This window comes from Poeciliopsis prolifica, unplaced genomic scaffold (genome assembly GCF_027474105.1).
Source record: "Poeciliopsis prolifica strain line A6 unplaced genomic scaffold, Auburn_PproV2 SCAFFOLD025, whole genome shotgun sequence".
NCBI lineage: Eukaryota > Metazoa > Chordata > Actinopteri > Cyprinodontiformes > Poeciliidae > Poeciliopsis > Poeciliopsis prolifica.
Genome location: NW_026562400.1, coordinates 137,803 through 162,330, shown reverse-complemented (window position 1 = coordinate 162,330; position 24,528 = coordinate 137,803). Strand labels below are relative to the sequence as shown.

The window sequence follows — 24,528 nt, the reverse complement described above, 5'->3', positions numbered from 1 at the left end:
GAGATCTGTTGAAACTGACATCGATTTGAAGATTAAACCAACGTAACTAAATATATAATCATGCTATCAAAGAGCAGGAGTTATTTTAATATAGCAACAGACCTCAGACGTTTGCTGCAATTGCAGACATTTTTAAACACGCTGCTGAGTGTAGCCACATATGGAAACGTGAACCCCCTCCGTGCTGTATGTCAGGGTATGCTAAAGCTACGCTACGCTGGCCGCTCTGGCTCTGGATTAATAATGCAAGCCCCCTTCAGCAGCAAGTAGTTAGATGACCTGGAGTTCAACTCTGCCCTAAAGGGTCAAGTGTGTCCGTTGTGAGTCTGTGACAACATTCAAGAAACATTAAATGGTGATCTGACATTGAGAATGTAATATTTTAACAGTTTGTTTCTTTCTCCTTTTACTGGATAATCCAAATAGTTTGTGGCACATTTCATTGCAACAGTTCTGTATCCAGAGGAGGCGATGCCCTGTCAATAACTGTGCAGGTCATCTGGCTGCAACACAAGTGACGTGACGTGCATCACAGCCAAACTTCAGTCTTCAGTCCAAAAGACGTCTTTCCTGAAGTCTTGTTCATTCAGATGCAGATCTGTGAATCTAAATCATCGGCAAACTTAAATATTGTTTTTTAATAATTTACTTAATGGGTACTGATGTTAATGTTGACATATCCTAGATCCCCATGAGGCTTTGATGTGTGTGTGTGTGTGTGTGTGTGTGTGTGTGTGTGTTATTCTTTTCTTTGTATGTTCGAATGTTTTCTTCTAAGATTGAAAATCTTTAGAAAATTTTTCTTAGTAGAGAGTTTTTAAATAGTTCCTTCTTTAAAGCAAAAGCCACAAATCAGTTTTTTCTTTTTTTCCTTTGGAGAAATTATCTGAATTAAACCCTGAATTGAACCAGAGTGAACCTTGAACCTCAGGGCAGTTTTTATGTTTCTGCGTAATTCTTTCCATCCATCCGTCCATTTTGTCCCCAGTGGGGTCGGGAGGTGCTGGTGCCTCTCCTGCTAACGTTCCCGGCGAAAGACAGGGTCACAGGTCGCCAGTCTGTCGCAGGCAATTTTTGACATTTCAGTGTAAATTTGTTTAGTTCTTCATATTTAACGTGAAACGGCCTCAGTGCTGCCCTCTTTGGGTTGATTGGTGGCTACTGCAGTTAAATTTTTCTATTGGTTACAAACGGTGCAGCTTGGTTCTTGTCTGAGTTTCATAGCTCTGGATCAGGTATAAAACAAACTCACTCAGATACGCCCCCTCGTGGTGAGTCAGGAGCTGGAACTGCGATCGTTGATGCATTAGCACTGAATTATGATCTTTGAATTATTTATGAAAACAGGCCCTCATAAAACAAGTAATATGTTAAATAATGTAAATAAATATTTTACACTTTTAAGAATAATCCAGTAGTATTTCTTGAGCACTGGAACAGAACGTTCAGTAACAATCCCTGCAGTTAGCCACGCCCCTCCGCATTTCTTGGCTCCGCCCACTCTGGTGTTCAGGTGTGGGGTATAACAATACTCTGTTATTGTGTCTAGAAACTCAGAAAACTCCCAAAATCGCTTTTTACTATGAAATAAGCCAAATTTTACATGTATGTATAAGTGGTGCACTTTCTTATCATAAATGTATGAAACTGGGAAACAGCAAATGGGGGTGTAATCTAATTTAAATACTATTTCTGCTCTCCTCTTCAAAGTGTCACAGATAATATTTGAATAAAAAATTCCAACCTTGTGTTTGAATCGCTTTTCCTCCTCCAGAAATGAAGCAGTTCCTAAGCAACCGCCGCCGAGACTCCCACATGAACTGGTTTGAATCCGCCTCAGACTGGGAGCAGGAGCTGGAGCGCTGCGGCGCCACGAGCTGGAGGGTCAGCTCCGTCAACGACCGCTTCGAAATGTCCAACAGGTAAAACCTCAGGCTGTGCAAACGGGCTGAAAACAGTAAAAACAAGAAACGACGGAGCAGAAACAGACTCTGCTGATGTGTTCTCTGAGTGTTTTTAACATGAAAAGAACAACCAAAGCCATTCTCTCTGCTTCCTGACAGCCTGTCGAGGTTCATCGTCGTTCCGCAGAAGGTTTTGGACACGGAGCTGAAGAAGAGTTTTGCCCACTTTAATGAAGGACGGATACCTGTAGGTTTCACAAACACCCTTTGATTCACATCGCTGCTTCTGAACATGTTGTGTTTTTAAATTTGTGATTTGTTGAAGTGGTTTGCTGATGTTTCAGCTTCTCATTAACATTCTTTCAGGATGAATTAGTTTTAATTTAGTTGTTTTTGTGGAAAGTGTGATGCGGCAGGGTGACGCTCTGGTTTTGGTTTGTCGCAGCGCTGGTGCTGGAGGCATCCCAGAGGCAGTGACCTGCTGCGCATGTCCAGCTTCCAGAACAACATCTACCACGAGAAAGACGACATCAGGTCTGGGAACGCAGCTGCGTCTGTTAAATCAGGACCGTTTGATCACAATGAACTGGGTTGGTTGCAGGTTGGGTGACATTTAGGTTGCTAAACCCTGAAATGTTTTGGATGGAAACAGCTTGTTAGTCTCTTGTCTTGGTTTGGGATGTTTGTGCTTTAAATATCTACTCTGAAAAAGGAGAATGGAACTCCAAGTTAAAAATATTGAGTCAGTTCGTTACAAGTAATCGGATTAAGTTTGTCCAACTTACTTTATTTACGCTTGTTTAACATGACAACTTAATAAACGTAGTTTAATTAGTTGAAACAAGCATGAGAGTGAGATGTAAAATCACCTCACCACAGATTACAGCTTCTTTAAATGAGTTTTTTGAAAGTCTTTGAGCTGATCTCTATCTTCCTTTCTGTAAGGTAGTGCTGTGCAGGTTTACTGCTGACTGTCGTGTTTTTACTCTGCAGCTGGAGTTTATTTTTGTCAGCGTGTTGAGAAGAAGCTCAGATGAGTGTTATTGCTCCCTGAACAGGAAATACATTGGAACAGCTGAAAGCCACAAGCTACTTATTAAAGCTGCAGATTAAAAGCTGCTTAGAGTCACAACAGCAGAACCTAGTTTAGACTCTCTCTTCTTACTTTCCTATTTATGAACAGCTTCCTGCTGTGACTGGAGTCGCCACAGACAAATAAAATGTACAGAATTTTAAAAAATCATTACTTGTCAGCCATGCGAGGAAAAACTTTGCTGGTATTTTGACCCAACCTGACATTGCTTCAGTTCAGCTTTTCAGTCAAGTTTAGGTCGTTGTTTATTTTTCTTCAAGGCTTCTGCCATGTTTGGTATCGTTATCAGTTGACCTCAGATTTGAGTCCAGAAAACTCTGATCAACTCAGTTTGCAAACTTAAGTGGTGCCCCCATATTTGTTTTATAAAAAGAAGTTTTCTCCTTCAATACTTTTCTTTTGTCCTGTCACTAATTTCAACATTTATGTTCATTATGTCTAAAATCTTAGAATTTACAGAGGCTGTACTTTCTTTTTCTTGTAACACACCAAAGGTGAGCTGGTGGTAAAGTAACCCAGTGTCGTGTGATGCTCTGCAGGAACCTGGAGATGGTTCTGTTCGGCTGTCAGTCGTCTCTGTGCGTGGTGGTGGAGCTGGGCGATGATCTGCCGTCGCCCGCCGACATCCAGCTGGCTCACAGCCGCCTGCGGGCCCTTTGTCTGGGAGGTGGGCTCAGACACACACGCTCACATCCACACGTTTGTCTGACTTCCATTCATTTCTGCAGCAGCAAAACCCAATTCACACCTTAGTCCTAAACCTAACCCATAAGCCAAAAACACCATTTTCCCTTGTGGGAACCAGGCTTTGGTCCCCACAATGTGCCTGAACCACCAGGCAGCGCAGAAAACCAAAAATATCTACCAAAAATCTGTGTGGTGGAAACTGATCTATTTTCTAAAGTTTTACATTTCAGGACAATTTCTATAAAACTGGAAGCTTCCTCAGTTATATTTACAATATAAATTAAGTTTTTTTGTTTATTTTAATGTAAAATAGGAAAACAAAATTCTACACAAACTACCTGAGTGCAGTTATGTGATTCAAACCGAACAGGTGGATGTCAGTAGCTTGTTGATAATATACTATGTTGCACCACATGTTGATATTCATACCTGGTGAGTAACAACATAAGGTTTTGTATTAGCATTAGCATTAGCTTAAGTGTTAGTGAAACTGTCTATAGTTTGTTCTTTAGGATTAGCGCAGATATTTAGCTAGCGGTGCATTGCTAATGACATTACTGGAAGTAACTGTATTAAGTTAAGAAAAAAACTTTTGAATATCGCTTTAATTTGCATTTCTGAAACAAATTTCCAGTTATGCAAATTACTTTTTCCTAAAAAGTTTAATAAAGTCAAATAGACGTTTCCCTTTTTTGGTAGATATGATTTATTGGAGTCATATACAGTAATCTTATCTTCCTGCAGCACATTAGGAGCATATTTTAGAAAGTAATTGTTGTTAAATTATGTATAAATCAGCCCAAAAAATAGTATGAAAGGACAAAATGATTTAAGGCAGAAAGATGAATTTATCTGGTACAAAAAGAACAAAAGTGCACAATGGCCTGTAAGACCTGCAGCCCTTTGTACAGCTGTGAGATTTGAGTTCAAGAGTTGCCAGAGAAACAAAGGAGTCTAGCAGCATGTTCCACCTCAGCTTCACATGCAGAAGTCATCCATACTCTCACAGAAACGGTGTGTGAAGGTCGCTTTTATCGCAGCTCACACATTTATCTGCTCTGCGTTTTGTCTTGTTTCACAGCGCAGAGCTCTCTGCTGTGAACAAACACCCAAAAACACCCACACATGAATTCAGTCGGTTAGCAGGAGGATTTAGTCCTTCATAATGAAACTAGATGCTCAGTGATTGGCTCAGCGTTATGTGGGTTTTATTCCTCATACAACTGTTGATGAAGTGGGATCTGAATGCTTTCGCATGTGTGTGTGTGTAGTTTCTGAGGTCATGTTTGGGTTTTAGATATCTCCTCGTCTGTGTCAGTGCCTGATGATAAGTGGTTATCCACGCTGGAGGGAACGCACTGGCTGGACTACATCAGGTAAAACCTCACAGTCTGCAGTTTCTCTCACATGCAGCTTCCAGGCGCTTTATGCTCGTTTGGATGTCGTGGTATTCTACTACATCTCCCATTATGCACCAGGCATGCGGCATGACAGCAGTTAATCTTCCAGACATTCAGCTCGTCTGCAACACTGTGAAGAAATTCAGATATTTTTCTCCTGGAAGGAAAATTAGACTTTTAGGTTCACTAGCAGGCCTTCAAGCTTCCTTCTTTTTATCCTTCCATCCTGTCTTCCCTCTGTCCTTCCTTCTCCATTTTGTTCCTCCTTTCCATTGATCAAAATGTTGTTTCTATTTCCAGCTCTCCATTGCTTGGTTCCTTCCTTCCTTCTTTGCTTGCTCCCTTCCTTCCTCCCTTCCTTAAAGTTTGCTGCTGCATCTTGTTCCTGCCAGTGCATTTTGGGAAAATAATATTTAACTATATGTAAGTACTAACAAAAACATATGAAAGAGAGATATGAGGCAGCCTCTCTATTATTATTATTAATAAAAAACAGATTTAGTCTGTTTGGATGTTTTTGTTAAGGTTTATGTTCAGACCAGCAGAACCAGAGAGTGAACCTGACTGCCAGCTGAACGGCTCCGGGGTTCGGTTCTCGCTCTGGAACCAGACAGAAATCCTCCAGGATCCTCAGAGGACTAAATGTTGCAGAGTAGCTGCTCAGTCAGCATCGTTTTACTCAAAACTGCAAATATTTCCTTTTTATTCCAAGATCAACACTCTGGGGAATGTCGTTCCTTAACCTTTCTGCGTGTGTGTGTGTGTGTGTGTGTGTGTGTGTGTGGTGTGGGTGTGGGTGTGGGTGGGTGGGTGGGTGGGTGTGTGTGTGTGTGTGTGTGTGTGTGTCCAGGTCGTGTCTGAGGAAAGCGTCAGAGGTTTCCTGTTTGCTGCGCAGCGGTCACCTGACTGTGGCCCTGCAGGGTGAGTCACATGATGCCGGACCCTGGCTCACATTATTCAGTCCATCCATCCATTATTCACATCAGTCCTGCTCATTAAAGCCACGTTAGGGCTCAGAGTGAAGTAGTGCGTTAGCAGGAACAACCACACTCCACTGGACCTACATGCACAGTTAAAGGCCTCCAAACAAAAGATACGCTCTGAGCCTGCAGCGACCGCTGCTTCACCTGACAGGTAAATCCACACCACTGCCTCTAACTGCACAAATTTTATCATTTGATGTGACTTAGTTCAGCTTCTGAAGGAGACTCTAAACCTGTCAGATTTAATTTAATTTCATCTTCTCTTGGTTCAGTTAGAAAATTTTCTATTTAACCACCTTCTGCTGTTAATCAAAACCATTTTTCATCTGTTGATGTGAGAATTATTGTTTTAGCTGCTGATGCTTCCTTTGCTAGAAATGATGCAGCTTTAACTAAAGAAATGCTGTTATTGCATGTTAGGTTTTTTATTATTATTTTAAAAGGATATTTGTTTAGAATATATGTTCTTGTTTTTCCTTCAGTAACAACACAATTTTCTCAGGCTTCAGTCAGTTACTCAAATCAGAAATACTGAATTCATCCCAAAGGAAAACTAAATGCAGTCACAGTAACGGACAGAAACTGGAGGCCAGTTTCCTTCTGGGGAAAAATCTCACAGACTTCATAAACACTGAGCTGTTGGGCCAGAATGGAGAGAAGAGCATTTACAGGGATCAATGCTATGAAAACACCGTTAACTGTTGAGCATGGTGGTGGCTACATCATGATGCGGGGCTGTGTTACTGAACTGATGCATTTCACAAAATGGATTAAATGATAAAAGAAGAGGACTGCCTCAAATCAACATTTCCTAAAACCTGGATCTGCATCAAGAGACCAACCAGAACCATTCACTTCAAAGTTGGAAGGTTTTGTTTGTTTCATTATCATTCAAAGTGATCAGAGTTAGCATGATGGCCGAGTTAGCATGCATCTGTCGTTGGAGCATTTTTCTGGATCACTGGAGGTTTTGTCTTCACTGCCTTTGGAAACGAAGATGTAAAGAGGCTATCAGGGCTGTTGGATCATGTTGAAACTTGTCAGACAAACATGTTTGCTCATTTCTCACCATCTGCTGTGGGAGAACAGAAACACTGTGACATAGACGCCACACTGTATTAGTCAAACAGGGGCAGTTTGTCATCCTGCAGACCTGTGATCAGCCATTTTCCCCCTCTGGTTCCTCTAATGCTGCTTTTTGGAGAAATTGGCGTAAAGCTAAACCTCTTCGCTGTCCTGTGTTTCAAACCAGAGGTAGAGGACCGTGACATGAGCTGCCTGGTGTCCAGCCTGGTCCAGGTGATGTGCGACCCCCACTATCGGACCCAGCACGGCTTCCAGGGCCTGGTGCAGAAGGAGTGGGTGATGGCCGGCCACCGCTTCTACAGCCGCATCAACTACCACCGGGACAGCGACAAGGAGGAGGTGAGGCTCCAAAACTGCAAGCAAGTTAGCGATCAAAATGTCCAACATCAACTCTCCATATTCCCTCTACTCTTGTGGCGTTTTAGTCCGCTCCACTCGGTTTATTTGGGAACCAAATATTTATTAAGATTTTCAGCTCCTGCTGTTCTTGTTCACACAACACTGCTCCAAGAACTACTGAAGGAAATGACAAGAAAAACCTCTGAAGAAGACACATTTTTGGTCCACTTCAGAGTTTGATTCTCAGAAAACGAACCGAACTAGAGTTGGGTTAAAGCGGACTGATGGTGTGAACGCACCCTGATCTTTCCCTGTTCCTGCAGTCTCCGGTCTTCCTGCTCTTTCTGGACTGCGTCTGGCACTTGTGGTTCCAGTTCCCGTCCCGTTTCCAGCTGACAGACGACTTCCTGTTGGCCCTGCACGACAGCGTCCACCTGCCGCTCTTCTCCACCTTCCTGTCAAACTGCCAGCGGGAGAGATGCAAACGCTCCCAGGTACTAAACACCTGGGACAAACTCCTGCATCCTGCCCAGAACTACGTTTCTGACTCATTTTGTTTTTGACTCTTGGCAGAACGTGGGCCAGTTGTACACGCCTATTAACGGCTGGAGGGACATGCTGGGTCCGGACTCTTCCTCTGACACGTCGGACCCTCCGCTGCCTCCGGTTTGGGACTGGGCCCTGCAGTACAGTCGGGAGAGGCGGGACGGCTTTGCCCAACCCGTCACCCCGACGCCGCCGCTCCAGCCGCTGCTGAACGGAAACCTCAACACCAACCTGGACACACACAGGGTAAATGGTCTGAGCCAGAGATGCTAACACTTAAAGCTAACACTTTGCTTTATCACAATATTTTGTGGTACTATTGTGATAAAAATGGCTAAACTAGTTTTTTTAGATAACTTTATAACTATGAATACATGAAACAGCAAACTCTTCTTTAGGACACGAGGCACAAAAAGAAATGCGATTTGTATCACTGCATGCATCAAGGTTAGTATAGTATAGCCTTTTGAACTAAACAAAATCTACAATATCTAATGAAAACTAAACAATAATGAACTAATAAAAACTAGCAAACACACAAAAACTGATTAAAGCTAACTGAAGGTGACAAACAAAAAGTGACAATGAAATAAAAATCATAAAAATCCCAAAACTTTTACACCCCTGTACTGTACACAGTAACTGCATTTAATCATATTTTCAAATGATTCATGTTTTTTTATTCTATTGATGAAAAAATGTTTGAGAAAATAGTAAAAGCAACAATACAGACAATGTTTTTTATAAAGATCAAAATTATCCTCAGTGATAAATGAATGATGTGATAAATTTCCAGCCCCAGCTGTTAGCAGCAGGAAATCACATCCTGTTCTGGAGAGAAACCACAGCTCCCTCTAGTGGTGGACCTAAAACAAGCTGCTGCTCCTTCACCGAGATGCATCAGTTTTCACATTAACTGTTTACAAAATGGACCTTGGATTTTTATCAACCTTTATTTATTCAACCAGTATCAAAACTCCTTTAAGTTACAAAATCTCTGTTTCTTGCTGCTGGCAAGTGGGAGCAGCATAATTAGAAGTAGTTAGATACACTTTCAACAACAGTATAGTTTCTAAACTGAATGTATTTATTGGTTTATTTATTGTTCACATGTATGTTTTGTGTTTTAACCTCCACTGGTTGAAGCGGGAGAATTTAGTGCCAGGACCTTTAATTAATTATTAATTACTGTTATTTTGTTGTTTTTTTATTGTGCTTAAAATGATGCGCCCGTTTGGACACGAATAAAGATCTGATTCTGAGGAGCAGAATGGAGAAAAAATATTAACTTTTTATGTGTAATATGTTGTTGATGGAAGAAGAATAATTTGAATGGATGAAATAAAATATTGTTTTGATTTGATCAAATTAATGTAATTTTTGATTATGAAAATATTAAATATCACCAGAAAAAAAAGAATGAAGCAGAATGCATCATGGGTAGTATCTGCAAAGATGTGAATGCTTTATGTATTATCACATATGCTTTTTATGATGTGTTTATTATTGTGCTTAAACATCAACCTGCCAATTGGACTGGAGACGGCAGGTTGATTTATAAATCAATACATATTTTTATAAATATGTATTTATTTGCTTTCAACAATAAACTTGTTGAAAATGTGAAGTTTTCATGTTGTTGCTCTTCAATCAGTCAAATCTTTTATTTTCCTGTGTGTTTGTGTGGCGGCCCTCCAGCTGCCCGACGCCGGCCCCGGCTCCGTGTTCCTGCTCTCCCGCGGCGCCTTCACCTGCCCCGCCAACCTGCCGCCCTGGCGCAGCGGCGGCTCGGGCGCGTACAGAAAGAGCCACCGGAGGGCGCCGTCCTGCGAGAACGTACCCGGCCTGGAGCGGCTGCTGAAGGCGTGGGCCCTGACTGAGCTGCCCCAGAACACGGCCGCCGCCTCCGGCCCCAGGGGGCCCCTGGATCCGTACGAGCCGCTGCTGCCCCTCCTGATGGGTCCCTGCATGAGCCTGTGGAGGGAGTGCTACCTGCGGGGGGCGCTGCACGCTCAGGTACGTGGCAGGACTGAGGAATCCAGCGGATGACTCTTAGAAATGCCGGTCAGTCGGACCTGCCGGTCAGTCGGACCTGCCGGTCAGTCGGACCTGCCGGTCAGTTCCTCCCAGAGCAGAGCGGCGGCGGCTTCGTGGTGCGTCTTAATGCCGTTACCATGGCCATGATAAGAATAGTCCAGGCCCGTGTGGGCGGATGCCGTCATCCCTTGCACACACGCTGCAGAGGGAAGCTATTAAACTCCACCTCATGTTACAGGAAGTGATTATGAAACGTTTTGGAGCTTTTTATAGATTTTCCTGAAGATATGAGAGAAACACAAATCATCAGTGACAACAAATGGGCTGAATGGTCTGTTGAGTTTCGGTTCCTATAAATGTCTGGATGATTCACCAGATGAAGTGACTTAATAATGTCACTCTGAAAACTCGCAGAGCCTGGAAACATCTAAACTCAGGGCCTAGTGCTTTTAGTTTTGATTCTCCTTCCAAACACTAAAATATGCAACAGGATCTTTGATAAAGGAAATAACTTTGAAAATGAAGAGATTTGAAAATCACTCTCATTTATCCATTAAAAGCCATAAAATACATGACTTGCTTTTTGTTTTTCTTGTCCTAAAACCTGTTAAGTTCTGTTTTCGGTCGGTTTGAGTAAAAACATTTTTATGTTTAAATCTCAGAGATAAAAAAGAAAAGAAACTTTTAGCTATTTTTAGTGGTTGAACTCTATAAGATAAAAAAATTCATACATTTTCAAAGGTTCTTTATTTACTGCCAACCAAATTTAAAAGAAGTTTTTATTGGTCTTGATTGGAGCAAACCGAACCATGATGCTCCGGAGGTGCTCACTAATAACTAGCAACAGAAGCTAATAACACGATCTGCTGATGCTGCAGGTGTCTGACTGTTTCCTTTATCCGGGTGAAATCAGTCATCGTCTTTATTAGGTTGGAAATGAAAAAAGCCTGCTGGGTGTGAAAAGCTGCTCTGACTGTCTGCTGGTGCTACATGCTGATATTTTTATCCAGCTGCACTGATGCATGCAGCATTTCTATACATAAATCTGAGCGCTGTGGTAATTAATATGGCCTGTAAGGGTGAAGAATTGAAAGCAGCTGCTGTTTAAAGCCGTTTCTGGCCTGAGATAAAATGATCTGATCTCTGCTATCTGTAGAAACCTGCAGTGAATCGACCATTCAGAGCTCCTCAGTGAGCTTAATCTAAACAAATAGTTCAGTTTTTTCACCCTGGATTGAAAAAAAAAGATCAGCGGTTCCTGTAACAAGAGAACGCTGAACTTATTCAACCAACCTGATGGTTGAATAATTTAAATAACAGATTAAAAAGAGTAAATATCTGTTGAGCTTAAATATCTGTTTATCCAAAGATTTAGCTGCAAAATGCGTTTTGAATTGAAAATGTTGTAAATATATGATTAAAATGCTATTAGTTTATTACAGATCCTGTAATCTGTTGGATTAACAGCTGGTTTTATTTCGGGGTATCGGGACGGCCTGACCCTCTCTCTGTTCTCAGGCCTTCTCCCACCCGGTGTCGGCCAACCGGCCCCACCCAGTGGACCGTCTGGCCCAGGAGGTGCAGCAGCTCCGGGACCAGCTGGCCCAGCTCTCCCCCTGCGCTGCTCCTGACTCGCTCACCGTGACCTCTGACCCCCGGCGACCCGACACCAATATGAACCAGAGCACCAACAACAGCACCTTCCTTTACTCGCCGCTCCGGCCCAAAACCACCCCCCCGTCTACCTCCACCAACCAGCACACCTCCAGGGGCCCCACCTGCAGGGGCCCCACCTCCAGGGGCCCCACCTGCAGGGCCCCCACCTCCGCCTCGGCGCCGCCTCCCAGGCCCACCAGGGACGGCCCTAAACACTCCTTCCTGTTCGGACACTCGGCGGTAGCAGAAACACGGTCAAACCCTCGCTACCATCCGCCGCCCGGCGCCGCCAAGCTGCCTAAAAGCAACGGCTCGTCGCTCACTTCCTGAGATCCAGGAGCCTGTGAAACCAGTATGAGACCCTGTTGGTCCCGTCATGTGTGACAACGGGCCTGGAAGAAGAACTCTGCTCTGTGCTGGACAGACAAACAACCATTTCTACTTTTTCTTTCAAATGAAATCAGACTCAACAGAAATGCAAAAATTGAAGCCGTTGAACTTCACAGAGACTCGGTTCTGTTTCCACACTGCTCAGATGAACTGGGAGGTTGCTGGACTGGACCGGACCGGACCTGTTCAGTGCTGTCCACCTCTACGCTGTGTGATTACTCAATATGCAAACAGATTTGTTCTTGTCGACGGTTTCTGAAAGCTGCCGGTGCTTCAACCTCCGGCTTCAATGAGGAATTTAGGACATGAGATCTATTTTTGGTCTTGTATCCCTCCGCCGCTGCATCTCCAGAGCAGCGAGAGGGCCTACTTTCACTCCCCAGTATTAAATGTGTCTGCAGGCACAGCTCAGATCGTCTCGCAGGCAGGAGAGTCAGATTTTGTCACATTGTTGTAGAAATCTGCCTCCAGAACTTTTTCGTTTTTCTAAAACATAAGTCTGAATTTTTATATTTAAATTGCATCCTTTATCTTTCATTTGCCACAATTCATCTTGACCACTTTACTGCTATTTTTGTAAGTATTTTCTGGTTTTGAGTTCCAGCCTGATCCAGTCTAAGTTTCATACATCTACATTACATCATACAGCTAAAAAAAGCAGTGAAATGTCCCTTTAAGACATCTGAATCAGCAGCCTGGCTCATCCAGATGAAACCAGAGGATTGCTCAAGTATTAAATTCTGAAACTGAAAGATGTCAGTGACGTAGTTCTGAGTGTTATTTAGCAATTCTCGATGTTTGGAGTCATTTCTGATCAGGTTAGTGTTTTTTAAGAGGACACCAGTATCGGCAGCAAAGGGAAGCTTTGCTTAGTTTAGTTTTTCTGCTTCCTTCATTTGAAAGCGGGATAACAGCCATCAGTCCTGATGTCCTGCCGGACAATACCTCAGTCGATTATTGTAAATATTCATCAACATCAAAACACTCAGCTTGCCAACCTGTTCCTCTTCCCCATGAACTCGTCACTCTTCTCATGGAAAATTTCACCTCTGCTGCTCTGGTTTCATCTCTTATTTAAAGTTTTTGGTACGGATGTTGTTTAAAATTAAAAGTTTGCCAGATGTAAATATATTTTTTTTGTACCAGCATGTTTTGCTTGTGATGAACAAAGTGTTTCTCATTTCTGCTCATGAAAACATGAATTTCCCCGAATAAACACGTTGTCGTACACAGGCTCACAAACTTTATTTTTTAACAAAATAAATACGTACAAAATGATCTGCAACACTTTAGAGTAGCATGGCGCCTTTACAGTAAAATCAGGACTAAAAACTGACACGCAGGATAAAACCGTGTGAAGAGTTCATGTGCAAATAAAAACGGTGAATACTGACGGTGAACATCCACTTCAGCTCATGTGACGTCTCCAGTTCAGGAAAGACTCACCAGGCGTTTTGTTGACACTTTGGGATGAAATGTTCTTTCACATTTATTGTGCTGAACTGTCCACCCGTCTCTGGAAATGCATCCTGGTTCTTACTGAGCATTCTCCTTCGTTTCAGCAGGTTGCCATTAAAAAACAAAGCAAGAGACAAAATAATGTGGAATGACTGACTTTAGTCCAAAGTGAGCTTAATGGCAGAGGCAGTGCATTCAGAGCTGAGGAAATCTGAAGTCCAACATGTGAGGAAAGACGTTCACCCCCACCGACTCCCGGTGCCCGGCTCCTGCAGGATCCCGCAGGGCCCGTAGAAGTACCCAGAGGAGGACGGGGCCAGGCCTCCCAGCTGCCGGATGGACTTGCACATCGGGCAGGGGAACTCGGACAAACCCTCGATGTCCTCAAAGGCCATGTTGACGATCTGGTCGCAGCAGGGGCTGCAGTAGAGGTGTCCGCACGAGAGGCGCTTGAGCCGCACCTCGTTGGTGATGCAGCACTGACAGTGTGGCAGGTCGGGCCCCAGCGACAGGGAGCCCGTCAGGGAGCTGCTCTCCAAGCTGCCAGCCTGGCTGGAGCTGAGCTTAGCGGGAGACCTGGGGAAAGACGGGAACAACACTCATTCATGTGCACATGGAGTCCCTCAGGGATGTTACCATTAATTTTACTCCCATAATGTTCTTGCTTCATGCTGATATGAATGATCAACAGTTAAAGTTTAATTCAATAGTTTTCTCAGAACATAAGAATCAGCTGTTTTGAATCATTTAAAATATTTGTTTTAAAGTTGTGAGGTTTTAGGTCTGAATATCCAGTTATGACTTAACCTGAAAATGTGTCACATTCATCCTTGTACTTAAATTTGATGAACGAATATGTGACGCTTTCAGAACTGGTTCATTAAATGTTTTCTTTGATTAACAGATCAGGAAAAGTGATGCGTGCCTGGAATTCATGTAGCTTTGAGTGAGATAAAGTCTTCCCTCATCATGAAGGATTCCTGCTCATTCTGGGTTATGTGGGGTTCCTCTGGCTCTGTTATCGGATCTCTATTATTCAACATCAAGAAGAAACTCTGATCCCGCAGCCAATCAGAGCTCTTAACATCAATTGTTAACATCAAATTTATCATCTTGAATAGTCTCCTCTCATCTCCCAATCTTAACATGCAACCACATTTGTTTTGCCATCTTGATGAAGGATTAAGTTTATTTTAATGACTGATTGTAATGTTTACAATAATCGCATTCAGATAAAAATTTAGTTATTTAAAATAAAGGTCTGAGGAGCAGAACTGAATCTCTGCTTTAAAACAGAGGAGGTCCATCTGGACGATGAGATGTGTTGCAGATTTGATCAATAATCAGCAGCTGAATGGACCTGATAATCAGAATCAACCTGCAGGTGATGGTGACTTTTCTCCAGCGCTGAATGCGACCCATCATGTTTGTCTACAGACTGATTTGGTGTGAACAGATTTGCTCCAGAGGTGAAAAGCTAACTGGTCAGACCAGAAACGATCCCAGTCTGGGTGGAGTTAAAGGCAGATTGCACAACAGTAAACGGACCGTTTACAGTTCTGTGTTTAGTTGTGGGACTGGATGTTTCTTCAATGAAAGGTTGTTGCAGCAGCAACCTGTTAGAAACAACATCTGAACATTCTGGCTCATTTTTGCTGTGCAGGATTAAAGTTAAATGGATTTCTGCAGGATGCAGGCCGTAACTTATGATTTCACTCGATTCAGGGACAGAAAGTGGCTCCTTGATGCAGAGCTGGAGAAAATGAGAGCATGCATGACTGAGGAAACCTGTTGTCACTGCAGCTGAGAAGTGTGTGTGTGTGTGTGGGTGGGTGGGTGCGTGCGTGTGTGTGTGTGTGAGGGGGGCTAGTTTCTCTTAGTGTTGAAGAATCATTTTCCACGTCCCGTACTGACATTTAAATAATTCAGTTGTTATTTTTTAAGCAGCGAAATATCAGAATTTAAAGCTTCTTGCCTGAGGGTGAAAGAGTTACGCAATAAGAGATTATCTTTAGAAAACCGACAAGTGGCTGAATATCTATATATGGGACTAAAAATATGAGCGAGCTCGTTGGAAGCCACCAGAAACTGATTTTTTTTTTTGTGTCTTTTTTCTGTAAACGCCCACCAGCTGCATCTGGATTGATTCGGCCATTTCAGCCTGAATCCAAAGGAGCAATCAGGTGGATCGCTGATGATGATGATGGTGGTGGGTAGGGGCTCACCGTGATGAAGATGAGTCTTTGAAGCAGTCGAAGCTGAGCGCAGTGAGGATCCTCCACAGCAGATCCATGCCTGTTGCTCTCATGTTCACGTCCAGGATCCAGCGAGCTGCTTTCCGTCGAGCGTCATGTTGGACCGGAACAGCGCCGATCGAGGCTCTTTAAATGAGGACGCACCGCGGCGCCCCCACCTTCCTGAGGAGGGAAACGACCCCGATCCGCCCCTCCGCTGCCCCCCCCCCCCCCCCCCTCTCCTAACGTTCCCACTGACAGGGATGAAGAGGATGTGCGCTCATCTTCATCATCATGCTGGTGTTTCAGCAGAGGAAGACAAAGCGCCGCTTTCTTTGTCGACCTCTCTGGCGCCTCTCAACACTTTCTTCTGGCGTCTTCCTCTTCCTCCTCCTCCTCTTCCTCCTGCTCCTCCTCTTCCTCAGCAACAGCAGGGGGAGGAGAAACTGAGGCGCTTCAGTTGCATCACGTCTCTTTTACCAATGAGCTCAGAGAGCAGGAAGCACAAAATACACAAAGACCCTCATCTGCCTTTTCGCTCTCTTTTTGCTTAAGGAAGATATTTTAGTCTCATTTTTCAACTAAAACTGATCCCGGATATTGTGTAATATATTACACTGAAATTGAATCCAAAAAAAGAAGAACAGAAAAGAAAAGAAAGGAAAAGAAGCAGCTTATTGGGATGAACAGACAAACAGTCTGAGTGAACCGACCATTCTCACACAAAAAAACAAAAAAAAAAGGATTTAGACCTTAAAAAACTATTTTCATTTGAACTTTTTTGGTTAAAATTTACACTGACCCTTTAAAGTAATTACAATGTAATTGAAGAACTATTTATTTAAAAAATTAAAGCTTCCGTTTATTTAGTTTTGCTAAATTATCGAATTATTTAAGGGGAAAGACAAATGTGTGCTAACGTAACATTTTTAACGATGGTTATTAATATTCAGAACATAAATAAAGAGACGGAAAAAATGTGAATTAAATGGGGATCAGAAGAGTGATTGATGAAATCTGATCCAATCAGAATCAGCCAGTTATCAGCGCTTTCTCTAGTCTGACCACTAGATGGAGACAAAGGACAAACTGAAAGTAAATTTAAAGCAAGTCTCAAACCGACGAGCGTCGTCTTCTTCTTTTTCTTCTTCTTCTTTTTCTTCTTTTTCTTCTTAACAAGAGGAAAGAAAGACAAAATAACTGCTGACTGAAAACAGCAACAAAACTCAAACCCAAGCAAAATCTAGAAACCCAAAACTTGTGGCCTTGTTGCCATGGTTATGCATCACAGTCTGAAAGTAAAACAGTGAGAACAAAAATCCTCCCAGCTGCATCTAAAACCAATGGAATAAAACCTGAATAAATATTTACCAAAGTCATTTTTAAATTCTCCATATATGCTTCATAAATTACTTATGAAATAAACTGTGAACGAATGAAGTTTGTTCAGAATAAAAAGCCGACTGAAAATCACAAACATGCTCTTAGAATTCAGCATGAAGCAGAGAACAGACGAGAAGTGCAGGTGCTGTTGTTCCTTTATGAATTATGAATCCGATCACCAGCAGCAGTCCAGTCAGATCCGACCCAATCAGACGGAGCTTTCAGCGGTTCTTCTCTGGATCAGCTCCATTGATTGTTGCTGATTTAACCGACTGTTATGAGCAGCAGAACCGGAACCAGAACCACCTGGTGTGGAACTGACGACAGAGGCTTTAGGTGACATTTACTGCATCAGCTTGTGTTGTTTGCAATATTATAATAGTTTCTTTTCTCATTATGGTTCATTGACTTCAGGCTGGAGCAGCTAGAAAACCAAAAAGCTGTTTTGTACATGTTCTGTATGTATTTTTCTGTCAACATATTTTTTGTAGAGTTTCTTTTCTTTGATTGACAAAGGCAAAAAAATAAATAAATAAATAAAAAATAAAATTACTGTTTACCTCCATGCCCCAGATTTTCCAAAATGAGATGTAAATTTTCAATATTTTCAATATTTTCAACATTTTTTAAAAATTTAAATATACAGATTTTTTAAAATTTATATTAAGAACGTAATAAAAAAAACAAACCAATAAATAAATAAACAAACAAGCAAATAAATAAATTAATATTTCTGGGATATTTGTAATCATTTTATTCATATTCCGAATGTAAATAAATAAACAAATTAGATATTATTGTTTGTGTTTGTGTCACAAAAACCTATGAATGAAATATATTGTGATTTTGCTGCAGGTTATTGATGCTGAGCCATCAGTGGGGGGTCGGGAGGAAGACATCTGGCTCTTCTTCATCACCTCATCATAACATGAGCAGCTTTTCTGGTTCCCATCAGGGTCTCTTTGATCTCTCACAATTACAGGCACGAGCCCAGACACGTGCCAGGGGAGCCTCGCTTAGATTGCATCACCAAACATTTGCAGCGGAAGCCTGGAGACTTCTCCATTTGTCTGAATAAGAAGAGAGCTGCAGGAATCTTTACTGGCTGGAAAAGAAAAGAAGCATCTTCACGCATCCGGGCCTCTGCTTGGTTCTGGTTTGGAGCTGAGACCAGGACGGGAGCGAGCAGGAGGAGAGGAGTGTGTGTGTGTGTGTGTGTGTGTGTGTGTGTGTGTGTGTGTGTGTGTGTGTGTCCATGCAGGATGCTGTGTAGTAGAAAGGAAGCGGGCGGGAGGGGGAGGAGTGAGTCTCTGCGTCAGGAGCATCACGGCAGCGCAGAAGCCACTTTCTGCTGAAGGATCCAGGTGACTCCCTGCGCCGATATCATCCCAGTCGCCCTAAAATGCGCTGACCTGCTCATCCCAAAGGTAAGATTATTGAATCCAACATCACCACCTCCTCTCCCCCTCTCGCTCCGGATCAGATCAGATTCGGTTCTGTGATCATTTCACAGCCAGGATTCCTGACAGCCTCCTGATGAAATGGTTCTTCGATGACCTTAAAGCCCCTAAATGATCATAATTGATCAATGAAGATAGAAATCGGTTTGAAATGTGTTTCTGGGGCCATTTTGCTGCCCGCTGCGCTCTGCTCTGGTTCCTGCAGAGAACAAACATCTTCCATCCTTCTCAGAGATCACATTGTGTTCTGTTTAGCGGTTTTAAGCAGCGCTAACCCGCAGCTCCGGATTTCTAAGCCATGTCTGCTAATCAGCGCTGGTTGGGCTCCAGTGCCCTTGCCTGGTTTCCAGATCCCGCCTCAGTGTCTCTTCCTCTCAGATGAAATCCCCGCAGCCTCCCTGGTTATCTGTCGTTTTATCTGCTGTGAATCGTGAAGGAGGTTGTAAATGTGCATCCTTGGAGGTGTCCTGCGTCGTGCGCAAAAATGACCTTGTGGAAACCCAGCGGGGAGGAAAAGATGGAGAACCAGTGATGAGCAGTTTTTCTTTTTTTCGGGTCTTTCTGTTCGCTCTGCTCGGTTCCTGCGCTGCACTTGGACCTTGCTCTGGTTTGTTGTTGATGTGAGGCAGAGTGCGTCCTCAGAGCTGCTGGCTGATTAATTCATGCTACCGTCAGCATGAGACGCATTTTACAACTTTGCATGTGTGATGTGTTGTCCTCCCTGTGTGGCAGCCATCCTGCAGCCTGCGGATGAGACGCTGCAGACCGTCACCATGCAGGACGAGGGACTGGAGACGGGCTTTATTCTTTCTCTGGAACCAGATAAAGGAGCTCCGGCCCAGTTCGTTTGTCTTCGGTTCATGTGTTCATTTGTCTTCATGTGTTCATTTGGTCTCCTCCTTGAACAGTGTGGGTGTTTCCCCTCGTTTTCATTTCTCACTGAGGTGTCATCGCACAATTCAGTGTCAACTTTAAGCACTAAAAAAGATTACATAAAAACAGTCGGCCCATTTGGATGGCCTGTCTCTTCACTCATGTCCAGAGAGTCCTAAAGGTCAGAGGTTAGAGTGGTGAGAATGGAAGACTTGCTGTTTTACTAGGACACTTAGATCAGGGCATTTTGTCTGTCCTGCAGTAAAATACAGAGCCAGTTTAGTGTCAACATAGGGCCAATGCAGGGCCAATATAGCAGCAATACAGCAGCAATATAGTACCAATATAGTACCAATATCGCGCCAATATAGCAGCAATATAGTACCAATATCGCACCAATATAGCAGCAATATATTGCCAATACAAGGCCAATCCAACCTGTCATGGATGCAGAGCGACTGATGAACTCAGCCTGTTTGTTTTTGTGTTCTGGAAGGAAACTGGAGTTAAAAATTAATTGCTGCAGCTTCTGGATTTTTTTTTTTTATTGAATCATTTAGACTCCAGGTTTGTTTACATTATGATTAAATAACTGAGCTGGATGAGGATCTGACTTTTCACCAGGTACTCCAGCTTCCTCCTGTCAGGTTATTTGGATTTTTTGCTTCTTTTTCCTCCTGTATTGATTACTTGTTTTCATAATTCTGCTTTATCCATGTTTATTTCCTGTGCTAGTTCAGTTATTCTTATTTTAATTTAGTTATCCTTTACTCAGTTTAGTGTGTCTTTCATTTATTGCTTGTGTTTAGTTATTAATTTCACTTGGATTCATTTATGTCCAGTTTGTCGCTCCTCCCCTCCCTCGTGTGTTTCTCTCTCTCCCTCCTCAGTCTTTGGTTTCGTCTCACAGCTGCAGCCTGTCACCAATCAGCCACCGGTTCTCCATCCAGCAATCAACTCACCATAAGCTCCTCAGTCGCTGCGTTTCCATTACAAATGTATGCAGATCTTTGTCTATACTCTGATAATATATATATATATATATATATATATATATATATATATATATATATATATATATATATATATATATATATATATATAAACAATATAATTTTGCAGTTGCTGTTTCCGTTAAATAAGAAATGAAATTAAAATCAGACTGAATGAGCTTATCGCCCCTCTGTAGTTTTTTATCGCTGGACTCCAGAGATAATCGTCGTTTGCTTAAATCTATTTTTAGATTAAGCAGTTTTTATCTGTTTACTGTCAAATTACATCAATCAGTTCCTCCAGCTGTTTGCAGTATTTCTTTCTGCTTCCTCAGCTTTACTAAAGTCATGTTGTCATCCGTGATGGACGCGGAAACAAAATCCCATTCACCGTCATGCATGTAAATGGTTCTTGCAAATATTTCTAACTTAGCTCCACAAAATCAGTGACTTTCATTGTGGAAAATGCGTTAATGGATTTGATCAAACATTCTGGCTCTACTATGAGAAAATTCATAATGTTGACATGGAGCAAAATGAAAACGAGTTTGACATCCAAACCCAGAAAACCGAGCAAGTAGCTCCAGTTCAGATTCATCATCCTGTTCTGTCCGCTCCAGTTTTCTCTGGACGTTGTTCAGACTGGAGCTGCTTTAGTTTTGTCAATCTATTTCTGGTGGATTTGGTTAGAAAAACTTTGATTTCTGCCAAAATCCATTCAGCCTCATTCTACACATGTAAAAACAACAACAACCCAGATTTAAGCTCATTTAATGATCAATGTTGACTCTGTGGCCCCTGGCCCCGGGTCCAGCCTGCGGCGCCTGGCCGCATTGAAAACGAGCAGCAGCAGCGTCTCTGTTTGCGTTTCCTATTTTCTGCCTGCTGATTGGGCCGCGCTCCCGTCTGTCCTCAGAGATGATCCCGTCACACGTTCCAGCTCGCCTCTCCGAGTCGGATACGGAAGCAGAACATCTTAAAACACGGTGGAGCGCGGCTTCGCTCAGCCCTCAGCGCCGCTGTGTGAACATCAGGATGGCTTTTACGGATCGCCTCATTTGTGCTTGTGGAGACATCTGTTTGGACCTCACACTCGCCATGTCTGCAAGGCAGAGGAATAATCAATGGCCTTTTTCTGTCAGCTGTAGATGAAAGAGGGTTGGAGCTGCAATTAGAGTGGAGCGCACCATAAATAACTCACAGAGCATCTTATTTCTGCCAGAGGTGACTTCATGCTGTCCTCTGGTTCAGGAGAATGGATGAAATCCTGGACTGCAGTCATCAGGGGTATATTATTCCTTTTTTATGTGACTGTAACTTTGTGTCACAGCATTTATAGCCCCACAGACACAAAAAACATTCCCAGCTGTAACACACTTCTTTAGGACGCCAGTCACATAAAGATGTGTTTGTGCCACTAAGTTGCATATGGTAACTGTATATTTAAATGTACTGGTATTTATTGATGCTTTCATTGAACAGTCATAAAACTATCAACCCTGACAATAAGGACAGTTTTGGGAAGTTTTCAATGCCATTAATTGGAACTTATGGTGACAATAAATCGTAATTCTTATCCTGACAAGAAATTTATCACAATAAATGATAAACATTGGGATAAATGCTCTACTGCAGGTTTTGGGTCTCTTTCTTCCTGAATGTTTGCTACATTTACTCAGTTTTAATAAATGTAATAAAATGTAATGAAATGCATTAAAATTGGGTGCAGGTTTTCAGTAAAAACATCTGGACTGATGTGGTTCTACTTCATATTAAAGTTGGTTTTTAAAAGATGAATACTTTGTGTTATGCCTAACTTTTTCCATATTTATAACAATTTGACCCTGATTTAAAAATTAAAAGTCAAGGTCAATAGATAAACATTTTCTGCGGTTTGGTAGTGAAATGTAAATCTGCTCATCTGAACTTGTTTTTTCTCCTGAATGAATATGATGCAAACAGAGCGATGAGCATGAGAAGCAGCGCTGCACTCGTTGCTCTCAGAGCGCCGGGCTGCAGCGTCTGCACACTGTATGCTGATTCGTGCATCATAAGTTAAGCTTTCACAGGTTTTATAATCACCTTTTTTAAATTCCTGCAGGAGATTTCTAACTGTCACAAAGAATTTAGTCCTGTTGTACTGAGGCTCAGTCTGTTTGTTTCGGAGAAACTACAAACACAGCTAGTGAGGTTAGAGGAGGCAGATTGAGCTGTGCTGGTCTCTCCAAGCTAAATGTGGTTCTGTTTTGGTGGAACACTTTGAATTGGTTGTAGGTTAAAACAGCAGAAATCAGCAGCTCTGGCAGGAGAAACTGTTGATATGATTAATAATACTCATGTTTTCCAGAGGAGATCAAAATGGAGGACCTGCATATCACTCTGAACATGCCGTTAGCTTGGGTTGCTAGGTGATGGAGCAGTACCCACTGATTTGTGATGTTACATTCCAGAGGTTTTGAAATGGCTCATTTTCCAGACACCAAAAACCATTAACTTATTACCAAAAACTGGCTGGGTGTTTTGTTTTCTTTTTTTTTTCACTTGGGTTGTTTTTAGAATCAGTAGAAGCCCAAATGGAAGCACATAAAGCTCCCCTTTGAGTGTGAAAAGTCACAAAAAGACCTCCAGTGGAATTTCTGTCTGGACAGTGAATTGACTTCAGGGGCTTTTTGTGAGCTTATAGGAAGGTGGAACAGTTGAAGAGGTATAAATGCTTGGGCTGCTCGCTCACTACAGATGTGCATGGAGGACACATTAGGTGTAAACATCTGCAGGAGGAGGTATCCTCATTAACTAAACTCCTGAGTGAGTCCAGAGATCTGACGATGCCTGCATGTCAGAGCCTCTCCATGCTGTTACAAAACCAACAGCTTTCAGTACCAGTTCCTCTCCCGCTGTAAATTGGTGGAAAATGCTTCATTATTGAAATGCATTTCTTCCTTTAGTGATATATTGGTTCTCAGTAGGATGATAGATAAACAAGCAATCAGCTGCATTGCAGTTCCAAAGGTAATGAGCTTGTGGAGACATTTCTCTATTAGTGGAAGCTAATGGACCTGAATGAGAACATGACGAATGCATTTATCCCTCACAACGTTTACATGCTTCCCTCAGCTTTGCTCTGTCTGACTGCTGTTCAACCCATTTAGCAGAGACCAAAGCCAAAATGGATGCAGGGGCCTGACGTCACGCTGTTTGACATGGTGTTGCTATCCCACTTGGTGCCACCGTGGATGCAGAGCCTCCCAGAGGAGACCTGCGTGTTGAGGTGGAGCTCTGGCCTGGTTGAGCTGAAAACAGCCAATAGTCGCCGGCGTGTGTGCAGCTCTGTGCTGGACGTGATGCAGCTGGAAGAGCTGTGTGACTTTGTGCAGATGAGAGAGCGTGAACTAGAGCGAGGCTGCTTTATTGCAACAATGCATCACTGCTGGGGGAGGTCGAGTCGATGCTCACACCGCTGTCCCTTCAGCCAGGAAAGAGCCACGAATTATTGAAGGAACTGAAGGAATTTCTCACTCATCATCAGCAGGATTAATTTTTATTTACCAGGCATTACTTGGACTCGTGATGGTTTTATGTTTGTACTGAAATAGCTCTGAGAAATGTTGACATTTATACTTTTGGCTCACACAATTTGCTGCTTGTTTCTGTCCCTTTTGCTCAGGAATTGGGTAAGAAGCCTTTCCTTCATTCTGCTCCCTGTTCTTGGAATTTGATGCAAGAAACTTTGAAATTGACTGAATAAATATTGTTTTGTGTTTTCACATCCGAACTAAAAGTTTGACTGCGATTGATTATCAGCTGCTTCCTCTCTTTTGAGCGTTGATATGAAAGGAGTGTCCAGCTGCACATAATGTCCTCTAGTGGACTGTTTATTGTAGGTGTGGATGTTTGTTTAATGAGTCTGCTGAGTGCGATTGAGTTTTCCAAACAGCAGAAATTATATGTAACATTTTAAATGTTCTTGAGACAGACAGAAATACCTGAGTTACTGAGGCAGGAGAGGG

At 42.6% G+C, this 24,528-nt stretch overlaps 2 protein-coding genes across 2 annotated transcripts in view; both read left to right on the top strand.

The window, feature by feature from the left end:
- The window catches only part of mtmr11 (myotubularin related protein 11), a 30,814-nt gene extending 17,460 nt beyond the window's left edge, over positions 1-13,354 (top strand). Inside the window, exons 7-17 of the mRNA XM_055047041.1 lie at positions 1,775-1,922; positions 2,064-2,151; positions 2,350-2,438; positions 3,537-3,664; positions 4,982-5,060; positions 5,935-6,005; positions 7,320-7,492; positions 7,816-7,986; positions 8,066-8,284; positions 9,737-10,054; positions 11,594-13,354. Coding sequence (XP_054903016.1) covers positions 1,775-1,922; positions 2,064-2,151; positions 2,350-2,438; positions 3,537-3,664; positions 4,982-5,060; positions 5,935-6,005; positions 7,320-7,492; positions 7,816-7,986; positions 8,066-8,284; positions 9,737-10,054; positions 11,594-12,061 — 1,952 coding nt within the window. The 3' untranslated portion in view covers positions 12,062-13,354. The remainder of the gene's footprint in view (positions 1-1,774; positions 1,923-2,063; positions 2,152-2,349; positions 2,439-3,536; positions 3,665-4,981; positions 5,061-5,934; positions 6,006-7,319; positions 7,493-7,815; positions 7,987-8,065; positions 8,285-9,736; positions 10,055-11,593) is intronic.
- Positions 13,355-18,249: 4,895 nt separating this feature from the next.
- The window catches only part of sv2a (synaptic vesicle glycoprotein 2A), a 29,396-nt gene continuing 23,117 nt past the window's right edge, over positions 18,250-24,528 (top strand). Inside the window, exon 1 of the mRNA XM_055047200.1 lies at positions 18,250-18,623. The gene's annotated coding sequence lies outside the window, so the exon portion shown is untranslated. The remainder of the gene's footprint in view (positions 18,624-24,528) is intronic.